The sequence below is a fragment of the Centroberyx gerrardi genome, chromosome 14, assembly GCF_048128805.1.
Source record: "Centroberyx gerrardi isolate f3 chromosome 14, fCenGer3.hap1.cur.20231027, whole genome shotgun sequence".
Classification (NCBI taxonomy): domain Eukaryota; kingdom Metazoa; phylum Chordata; class Actinopteri; order Beryciformes; family Berycidae; genus Centroberyx; species Centroberyx gerrardi.
In genome coordinates this window covers 19,835,521-19,846,641 of record NC_136010.1, presented here as the reverse complement: position 1 = coordinate 19,846,641, position 11,121 = coordinate 19,835,521, and the positions used below count along the sequence as shown (strand labels likewise).

The 11,121-nt window shown below is 44.1% G+C and overlaps 1 protein-coding gene across 2 annotated transcripts; it reads left to right on the top strand.

The window, feature by feature from the left end:
* Window positions 1-892: 892 nt before the first annotated feature.
* Window positions 893-9,824, top strand: pan2 (poly(A) specific ribonuclease subunit PAN2). Of its 2 annotated transcripts, none has more exons than XM_071921388.2 (25): window positions 893-1,206; window positions 1,357-1,526; window positions 1,675-1,795; window positions 1,984-2,061; window positions 2,160-2,430; window positions 2,645-2,990; window positions 3,368-3,464; window positions 3,760-3,879; window positions 4,041-4,160; window positions 4,285-4,413; window positions 4,559-4,758; window positions 5,030-5,178; window positions 5,307-5,413; window positions 5,530-5,628; window positions 5,783-5,871; window positions 6,006-6,150; window positions 6,303-6,440; window positions 6,588-6,647; window positions 6,768-6,858; window positions 6,948-7,105; window positions 7,421-7,564; window positions 8,428-8,607; window positions 8,846-8,939; window positions 9,141-9,332; window positions 9,470-9,824. In XM_071921388.2, exons 1-25 carry the CDS (start codon window positions 919-921, stop codon window positions 9,502-9,504), a joined length of 3,621 nt encoding a protein of 1,206 aa, XP_071777489.1. In that variant the 5' UTR covers window positions 893-918; the 3' UTR covers window positions 9,505-9,824. The 2 variants fall into 2 exon arrangements, with proteins under 2 accessions (XP_071777489.1, XP_071777488.1); XM_071921387.2 differs by having other exon boundaries at window positions 9,141-9,344.
* Window positions 9,825-11,121: the final 1,297 nt, after the last annotated feature.

The following is an 11,121-nucleotide window of genomic DNA, read 5'->3' as shown; positions in this document are numbered from 1 at the left end:
TGGCCTGGGGGTAAAAACTGTTTGTGAGTCTGGTAGTCCGTGCCTGGATGCTCCGGTAACGTCTACCAGACGGCAGCAGCGAGAACAGTTCAACCAACCAACCAATCAACCAACCAACCAATCAATCAATCAATCAATCAATCAATCAATCAGTCAATCAATCAATCAATCAATCAATCAATCAATCAACCAATCAATCAATCAATCAATCGATTCATATAGGCTACTAAACAACTTCTAACTTCAGCCCCACAGCACCTCTGTGGACGGTACAGACCGGTACAGACTCAACAACAGACCTGAACGGTGCTTCTCTTGAATACAACTCTATTTGCTCCGGAAATGCATTTTTTTTTTGTTATTGTTGTGAATGGAAGGAACATGAATTCTTGTCTGATACATAGTTTTCATGAATAGGTGAGTGTAAACATTACATTACTACTCCAGGTTTTTTAGTGAGTGAAGTGTAATGGCACTCACTCTCCAATAATATAGATATTTCGGCTGTAATATGCAGCTAGCATGCATGTGTAGCTTGCAGTAGCCCAGTTAGCCACAATGCCTGCTGGTTAACACAATGCTGCTAGCGGCAGCTAACAGTTAATGTTGGCTGACTTTTTAAAACAGTCCTGGTGCGGAGGCACTGCTGCTGTGGGGAGGTAGCCCACGTTTCTATAGTTGAGTAGTGAATATTAATGTTGGAGGCATTTGGTAGTTAGCCCCTGGGTTAGCTAGACATGCTAAAGCTAAAGCTAAATGAAGATTAGCTGCCTTAACCAGGTGAGGCGCTGCCGCTGCGCGTGGACCGCTGCACTGCTATATCAGATTGGTTTATCGATTTAAAAGATCAGGATTATATTATTCTGCACTGACTTCTGTGTCCACATGTTTTCTTCATAGGTTGATTTAGCTGTACTCATGATGAACTTTGAAGGTCTTGATCCAGGGATGGGTGAGTACTCGCCCACCCTTCATGGGACCCTGGATGCAGGGATGGAGCCCTCCATGGACCCCCGCCTTAATCCCAGTTTGCTGCAGGGTGTGGAGCTGGACCCAGAGGGGCTTGCTGTGACAGTGCCCGAGTCTGTGCACCTCTTAGAGGGCATGTTTTCAGAGCTGCACAGTGTTGCTGCAGAAGTTGGCATTCCAGTTACTGCAACACATTTTGATCTGCAGGAGGAAATTCTTTGGATGGGAAACCACAGAGTATGAGCCTTGATTATGATAGAGTGTTGATTGTTACACTACTTCTGAAGCTTGCTGTTTCCCTCCAGTTTTGTGAAAATGCAGAAAGACTATTTGGCTGCTTATTTTTGTCTTATTCCACTGATTATCCTGTCTGCTAACTTTGTTTAGGGTCATGCAAGTTCCTTCTTCGGACCCACAATGGGCCGCTATTCTTCTTTTCAAGTGCATGCAACTGATGACATCCGCCACATTCAGAGCTTGGAAACAGGCGTGCTGTTCCTGTCTAAGAGTAACCTCAGATGCTACACTCGCGGGGGCCTTGTCATGTTTGATTACCCGTGAGTTGCACCAAATATTGATCGGGACAGTGTTCTGTTCCTGTGCTTAGATTGACATCAATCTATAGCCTTTAAATAATTTAGTCCTTTAATTGAAATCAAAAGTTTTCAAATGTATTATTATTTAAAAACGATGTGTGTATTCCAGGATGGATGAAGGAGCTGATATGCATAGTCTCCTTGTGACTGACAACAACACATTGCTCATGGGCGGACTACAGAACTATGCAGTTGAAGTTGACTTGAATACTGTTCAAGAGACACAAAAGGTGAGACACTGGGATGAAATTTATCCACTGCTACATCTAACTATGCATATTTCACAGTACTACATGACACATTTTCCAAATTAAATCAATTCCAATTGACAGAACACTTGACTGTATCATTTGCATGACCTTAAAGCTAAAATGGCAAGCGAGTGACCTTTTGCTTGCCTGTTGTGTGTACTTGATAGTTCACAGTCGAGTTACCCGGAGTGGCAATCATGCGGCAATCCAATCGTTTCTTCTTCTGTGGGCACACGTCTGGAAAGGTAAGGACGGCTATCCAGTCAGTTTGTGAAAGATGTTCGGCTGGTTTTCACCTCACATTAAACCTTATGACTCATGTTGCACCTTCTGTTAAAACCAGATAACCCTTCGTGACTTGCGCTCCTTCAAGACGGAACATGAGTTTGACGCGTTCTCCGGCAGCCTGTCAGACTTCGATGTCCATGGAAACCTTTTAGCTGCGTGTGGGTTCTCCAGTCGAGGACTGAATGGTTTGGCGTGCGACCGTTTCCTCATGGTGTATGACCTCCGCATGATGCGAGCGGTAACTCCGCTCCAGGTGCACGTGGATCCCCTCTTCTTACGCTTCATTCCTACCTACACATCGCGCCTGGCTATCATCTCTCAGACAGGTATCAACTGGCGAATGACAACTTTGCAACTTTATACTTTTTTGGTCATTGAATGTGACACTTTCTTATTTTTATGGTAACAATAACATTTGTATTTTAGCATCACATTCAAATACTGTAATGACCGCAGTGGAAATGTTTCACCTTGTAATGCATGTATAGCCTCTGTCTGGACTGTTTGGAAATAATTGTCCTCCTCTTACTGCTTTACCAGGTCAGTGCCAGTTCTGCGAGCCCACCGGTCTTGCCAATGTCGCAGATATTTTTCACGTGAACACTGTGGGCCAGCTGCTCATGAGTTTCGACGTGTCGTCCAGCAAACAAGCCTTGGCCTTCGGGGACTCCGGGGGGTGCGTGCACCTGTGGTCTGACGCTCCAGAGGTTTCGTTCAATGACTACTCTCGGGAGACGGAGTTTGCCCTGCCTTGCCTGGTGGACACGCTGCCTCAGCTGGACTGGAGCCATGACCTGCTGCCCCTGTCTCTCATCCCCATGCCGCTGACCAGCACAGAGGCGCTGCTGTCCGACTGGCCCACCGCGCTGGCTACTCCCAGTCCCAGGTAACGCACTGGATTTCAACTATTGTGTCCTTAGGTAATTTCTGCATGGTTGATAGTGACAACACCAAATGAAAGTGAAAACATTGATTTATAACTTTAGAGTTAACCTGCTAACAAGCAGGGGAGGAAACTACCTTTTTGTCTTCTGGCCACAGTGGCTAGAAACACCAATCACCAGCCACTTTTGCCAGCCAACTAGATTTTTTAGCATATAATAGGACCACCAAATGATGGTTAATTATCTGCCTAAGTGGCTGATTATCAGCTACAGCATTTGGCTGGTGTTTCCCAGTATTTCTCAACCTGCTAACATTGCATGAAAGTGTTACATACAGACTGTAGTTTGTTTGTGTGAAAATACTCTTCTTTTCCTATAGGCGAGCACCTCCTGTGGACCCGGAGATCCTGCGCACAATGAAAACCGTTGGGTTCATTGGTTATGCAGCAAATCCTCGCACGCGCCCTCGAAACCAGGCAAGTCAAAAACCTGCAATGTAGATCTTTAGCCACTTTACAATAGCCTTGTGCATATTCTCCTATTTGGTAAGGTGGAATAGGTGAGAAACACTATATAAATACATGGATAGATTTCTGCAAACAAAAAGCATGTTTTTACAACAGCCATAGTGTTGTGTCATTTCCACTGTATTTGAGTTAAGATATTGCTTGACTGGAATTTGGAAAATATGTACATGTTTGCTTTGGAAGTGTTCTGTGTCAAGTTCACAGATTTCAGTGATCCAATATCTCTTTTTTTTCTTGGTCTCAGGTTCCTTACAAGATTAAAGAGGTGGAGCTTGATTATGACAATTACAACCAGGTTCCTGAATCACCAATCGGCCGCGACGAAGAGCCACACCTCTACATGGTGGCCAAGAAGTACAGGAAGGTTTGACTTGCCATATTTCATTATCATTTCTGCCTGATAAAATGATGGTTGATATTTCATAACCTTGATTGATTGCTGTTATTGCTGTTATTGCATGACAAAAATAAGGTTTGATTCCGGCAGTATGTGATGAGGACGTGTTTCTGCTGGATACCCATCAGGTCACAATTAAATACTCCAAGCTGGGACTAGAGGACTTTGACTTCAAACATTACAACAGAACCTTGTTCGCCGGCCTGGAGCCTCACATCCCCAATGCCTACTGTAACTGCATGATCCAGGTATGACATTATGAAAGTTTTTGTGTCATTTTACTACGATTTGTTTTTATCTGTAACTCATTATTTCTGAGAAGCCGTTTCCAAGCAGAGTTGTCCCTCCCTTGTTTATCTGTTGGTGTGTTAGGTATTATATTTCCTGGAGCCAATCCGCTGCCTAGTGCAGAACCATTTGTGCCAGAAGGAGTTCTGTTTGGCCTGTGAGCTCGGCTTCCTCTTCCACATGTTGGACCTGTCACGAGGAGATCCATGTCAGGTAGGTATCAATACCAGCGGGTCAATCCCTCTGGAAATGCAGAGGCGTAATAAATCAATCAGCGTCACATTCTTGCTGCATAATGTCTACCCTGCAGTTTCCCCTAGCTGTTTAATTACAGCCTCTCCTGTCTCCTCTTCCCTAGGCCAGTAACTTCCTGCGAGCGTTCCGCACCATCCCGGAGGCGTCTGCGCTCGGCCTGATCCTGGCAGACTCAGACGAGCAAACCGGGAAGGCCAGACTAGGCCGCCTAATCCAGAGCTGGAACCGCTTCATCCTCACCCAGCTGCACCAGGAGACACAGGAGCAGGAGGGCCCGCAGGCCTACAGGGGAGCCAGCAGCAGGTCAGAGCAGCTAGCAGAAAGAGACATTTAATGCCCAACGCCCATTTAGTGTATCGCCAAATCTTTTCTCAGAGCAAAGCTTAACTTACAGGTTGGCTAGCTCGCAGTCGGCAGGTGTTCTGGGCATGAAAGCTTGATGAGCCGTGTAATGGAAAACACATAAGGAGGATTGAAACAAAATGCTTTTGCTGAAGTAACTGTAGGGAGGTGTAATTGTTTAGCTGGTTGGAAGCTCTGGCAGGGCAACTGAGTTTTGTCGCATTTGTTGCAGCGCTCTGGGCTCCTCTGGCGAGTCCGTCATCGGAAGGCTGTTTGGATGTGAAGTTGAGAACAGCAGCCTGTGTCGCTGTGGCAAGGAGACTGTCCGGTCCTCGCTCACCCTGCTCTTCACCATGCACTATCCTGAGCAGAACTCGCATGGTGAGTTTTCCTCAAATAGCTCTCTCACACTGCTGTGGATAACCTGGGGCTTGGAGTCTGCAGAAACAGAATGTGAACTACTCATGTACAGGTTGGCAGTACATTAATTTCACTTTATGACTTGTCAGATAAGACGATAAAGGAGTATGACTTTGCGGAGATCCTGAAGAAGAGCATCTGTCTGGAGCAGAGCACTCAGGCGTGGTGTGAAAACTGTGAGAAGTACCAGCCGACAGTGAGTTACCGCTCCCATTCAGCGCCATAACAGCAGCTGATTACAGTTCTATTCAATAACAAATAAGAACTTAGTCCAGTCTACAGTGTGTGTTTTTTTTGTGTATACCGCTATAGGTGCAGACACGCAACATCCGATGCCTACCAGACGTTCTGGTCATCAACTGTGAAGTGAACAGCACTAAAGAGGCTGAATTCTGGAAGGTTCAGGCAGAGGTGAGAGTCGGCTGTGAAAGGCTGATTTAACGGCTCATTGTTTTAGTTTTATTTTCCATCATGACAAGCTTCAAGTGCACCCTTTTATTACATTAATGGTTCGTTGGCTGTTAGTTACATGCATGTTATTATTGTTATTCTGCTCTCTTCACAGTACGCCTTCAATAAGGCCATGCAGAAAGAGGCGATGGAACCGCCGAAGCCCAAAGAGCCTCCACCTATGCCGACTGAGTGGTGCCTGGAGTAAGGATGTTTTTCAATATCACCTTCGATCGATTTGTATCAGTTGACTGTGACTCGACAACACTTGCGACTTCACACACTGAAACACTGAAGGAAAGACATACATTAATTTTGGACTCTTCGTCCTTGCGTAGCGGGGAGGAGTCATGCAACATGGAGGGCTTCACCTTCGACACGAAGGCGGAGGATCTGCGACACGTCTGGATCCCCCTCACTCTCAAGATGTCCATCAGCAAGAGCCAGGGGCTGGAGATCAGCAGCTGGCCAGAAGGAGAGGAGGTGAGGGAGTGAGGAAGATCTGAAGGCTGCATGTCTGCAAAAATAATGACTTCATGTTTAAATTTAGTTTTGGAGTTGAATGCAAGGTGCCAACTTTTTACTAACCATCTGAGATTTCTGAGATTCTGACGCCCTGCACCGTCTCCACCTAGTTAAGTTCTGCTGAAGAGGCTGAAGGCGCTTCCCTCTATGACTTGGTGGTCACTGTGCCTCACATACTGGATGCTCGCACAGGAGGAAACCTGGTGGCACACATTAAAGTGGGAGAGACCTATCACCAAAGAAAAGAGGTGAGTGAATCTTACAGATTAGACATGCAGCTTGAGAGACTTAAAGTAAGACATAAACAGTCATGTTGAAGTTGATATAGTATTGGACCAAATGAATTCTGTGCTTGAATACTGATGTTCTAAGTGATGTGTTTTTGTTCATTTCAGGGCGTCACACACCAACAGTGGTACCTTTTCAACGATTTCTTGATTGAGCCAATTGACAAGGTACATTTTTGGTCACCCATTTAATCTCTTATGCTAATGAAATGTCATTTTTGCAGCAGCATTTTAAAGAGACTGATAAGAATAAAGGTAACGTCATTTTTAAAATGTTGTTTTTCACAGACCGAAGCTGCACAGTTTGATGTGAACTGGAAAGTGCCGGCCATTCTGTATTACGCCAAGAGGAACTACCACTCCAAATACGACCTCCGCAGTAAGTCTGAGGACAGAGTCTGGAAACAGTTTCTACTTCTCGGCCAGAAGAGCCTTCACTCACCCACTCATGCTTTGCTCTTGTCCCAGTTAAAAATCCCATAGAGGCGAGTGTGCTGCTGACGGAGGCCTCGCTGGCTCGGAAGCAGAGGAAGAGCCACGCCACCTTCATCCCCCTCATGGTCAGCGAGATGCCTCAGGCTGGTGACTTGGTGGGACTGGACGCCGAGTTTGTCACACTCAACCAGGTGAGTCTACCATATAATGCTATTGCAGTACACCTCACTTGGTCACAGATTTTACAGTATTTATACTTGAAAATGTATACATACATGTTCCCCTGCTGGCTTTGGACAGAATCCCACCAGAACTTTCTTGACTGTGTCTCCCCTGCTGTTTCCCTCTCTGCTTTCCAACTGTCTAAATGAATAAAAAACACTGAAGGTCCACAGGCCCATTTTCCTTGCAAAAAATGGACATGTGAATGAGTTTTTAATGTGCTGGGTTCTGCCAAGAGAAACATGATCTTTATTTACCTGTGTTGTGAATCTGTGTGTCTGCAGGAAGAGGCAGAACTGCGCAGTGATGGCACCAAGTCGACCATCAAGCCCAGTCAGATGTCTGTAGCCAGGATCACCTGTGTGCGCGGTCAGGGTCCCAATGAGGGGGTGCCCTTCATCGACGACTACATATCTACCCAGGAGCAGGTGAGGCACTGCAAAGCACTGCAACACTAATATAAGTTGACCTCTCATTTACCACCTGAATGGAGCAGTGACTGGGAACAAGTAATTATCAGGCAAAATCAATTATTCACTTTTTGGCAAAAGGATGTTTTTTTTTTTTTTTACAGAAGTAGTATATTGTGGAGACAGGGTACAACTGAGTGAAATATTATGCTATTGATGACAATTTTGTTCAGATCACCACTTCCATCATATTGCTTTCACTCTTTCCATCTCTTTAGTGTGCATTTTGATAATGTTGATAATTTGCTGAATCAAAACCAAAACCAAAAGATGTCAGTTTTACATTCAACAGGCACTTGATGAGTCAAGATGGACAAAGAGATAGCCGTTTATAAGTTCATTCAAGAACACAATATTTGGTAGGCCTCCAGTAAGTAGAAGCTGTGAAACTCTTTGCAGGTCTAGTTTTAAATGAAGAGCACATCATTCATGTTGGAGACATTTAAAATCAGCAAAGTGAAGGTGCAGCATGTTGCTGTTTGCTTGCAGTTGCATCGCTAGACGATCCTCACAATAAGCATCACAGGAACATTATCCCCATCATCTTTAGGTTTTTAAGTGTGTGAGGACCTACGCATTTTATAATGGGTACACTGATCCCAAATAAAGTCCTGCAGAGATTTTTTTGAAGTCTAGTTTTTGTGTAGGCCTACTAGTTTCTGGTGACTTGATAGGGAGGTCATTTTTTTCACCAATTATCATGAAAGCTGAAAGGCCAAATCTGGACTCTCTGAAGAGGTATGTTGCTTTTTTCATACTGACTCATAAGGAGCTGATGCCCTGCTTTTATCCCTGACGCCTCTGGATGTTTGCTTCTGCAGGTGGTTGACTATTTGACACAATACTCTGGCATCAAACCAGGAGACCTGGATGCTAAGATTTCTTCTAAGCACTTGACCACTCTGAAGTCCACGTACCTGAAGCTGCGCTTCCTTATTGACACCGGAGTGCGCTTCGTTGGCCACGGTTTACAGAAGGATTTCCGGGTTATTAATTTACTGGTATGTTAATTCACAATAATTAGAAGTCAGCTTTATTTTATAGCCTGCTATCTGTAAGGTTTATAGTCAGTATACTTTATAGTGCATGGTAGTTACATCATAGTTCAGGAAATGTACCGATCCCCAGCTGTGTAAAATCAATGGGGCTGTAGCATTAGTAAACATCCTCACTAGGTTTTCTCCTTAATTTGTGATATATTTAGAGCTGTGATGACTTCAGCATATTTCTTTCTGACAGGTTCTGAAAGACCAAGTCATCGACACTGTGTACCTGTTTCATATGCCTCGCAAGAGAATGATTTCTCTGAGATTCCTTGCCTGGTACTTTTTAGGTAAGTCTCAAATGTTCCCCATGCATAATTCAGATGATTATGTTTTGGCACTGAGGCATTCAGGTGCTAATCCTTGGCATTTCCATCACCTCCCAGTGTTCACATTGCAAGACAACGCTGAATGGCCAGAATGTTGCCTCATTAATCATCATGACTAAGCTTTCCTGATTGTTTTCTTCACTGTGCGGCTGCTGTTCCCAGACCTCAACATCCAGGGGGAGACCCACGACAGCATCGAGGACGCACGCACCGCTCTGCAGCTCTACAGGAAGTACCTGGAGCTGAGCCGCGGAGGCGGGACCGACGAAGTGAGGAAGGTTCTGAAGGGACTCTACGAAAAAGGCCGCAAGCTGGACTGGAAAGTCCCAGACTCGGACGCAGGAGATGGTCAAGGTAGCCCGAAAAGTACGAAAATGACATTGCATTAGATGTAGGCTAAGTTTAATGACGTGACAACAACTTTTGGAGTAAACAACATCCTTCGCAGCCGTCTGTCCAAGCTGACTGAGTCGCTCTCTTCTCTTCAACAGGTACTGCCGTCTTTCCCTCTGTGATGGGGCTGTGAGCAGCACTTTGGGACGTTCTGCTGGAAGGATTTCATTTGAAGTTGCCACATCCCAGATAGACTTTCTCCTTCAGCTACAGTGTCACATTTTGTAAGAAGGCTCATTTTTTACAGTGTCTATGGAAGTCGCTCTTGCCTAAACGGCACACTTCAGCTGAAAGCCAATTACATTTTGAATCAAGGACTGAACTTTTTTTTTAATTTGTAGTGTTTATGAATTAAACATGATGTTGCCAGATTGACAAAAATATATGAATTTGTATTTTACCATGATTTTTTTTAATACAGAATGTTTCTTGGGGCATGTAAATAAAGTTTACTTGAGCACCATGAAATACATTCATTATTGTGTGTCATGTCATGAGGTGGGAAATATATTTTAGATCAAGTAAATATGTTTGATGTGAGTAAAATATCAATATTCCAGCTCATCCATTAAATTACTGTTAACAATCTATGTTTACAGGGCTAGATGCATTTTAAACTAGAAGGGCACTCGGAGAGCGCAGACCTCCGCCAAGGTTTGTGCTATTATTGCTTCTTCATGAGTCGGATCCGGATCCGCTCCAAAATTTAATGGGTTCTTCCTTGACCCATGCTACACCCTTCCACGAAGTTTCATGAAAATCAGGCCAATAGTTTTTCCGTAATCCTGCTAACAGACAAACAAACAAACAAACGGCACCGAAAACATAACCTTCTTGGTGGAGGTAATAAACACAATAGGTACTTAATGGAACTGATTACTTTTGAGATCAGAAACTAGAATAAAGCAATGTATATTTTATGTGAACAGTCTGTGGTTTCTAGCAGATGACCAAATACAGCAACTTTCATTTTCCTAGATCTACTGCAAAACTGTATAAAGGTTGTGATAAAATAATTAGCCAAGTTTGACTGAGGCAATGGGTTTTGTTTCATCTTGACTGACTGAGACGCTCAAAACTTCCATGAGGTTTTCAGTTTGTATGTTTGCCAACTTGGTCACTGTTTAATAATTTCCCTGACAGATCTGACATCAATGTTTATTCCTGACAGATTGGGGCCATTCTCAAGCCGTTTCATTATGTGACCCTTAAAGGGACCCAAATGCTACAGGCAGTAAACTGTACAGTCAAGATAAGTTGGGATAACACTTCTCACATCTCTCACTGCCTACAACGCCTCTTGATTTGAGTGTTGAGGTACAATCTTAAGCTGCTTTCTTTATTTGTGCTGCCAACACACTCGGGTCCCTGCCTTTGAATGACAGTTTGGTTTGCTACTCAAAGCTTGTGCCTTACTGTCTCCTGTCAGCTAATTATAATGGGTATTTATAAATTTAAGCCGCCCAGGTTCTTTGGAAATGTGCTTTTTTATTTTTATTTTATCATTTTGGCACCTCTCAACATGAAATGTATTCAGTGGCTCCAGAGAAGTTGTTATCACCTCTCATGGATGACAGTAATAGTCTATCCAGCTGAGAATTCCCCCTTTGATTCGGTATTACTTAATGTCTTTTGGTTTTGTACACATTCTTGTAAAGGAACCTCGTCAGCATTTTGGCATCTTTTCCAAGTAACCTGCATAGGAAGACCCCTGAGTGGCTTTTTCACTTATTCTCTCCTCAGAAATGTC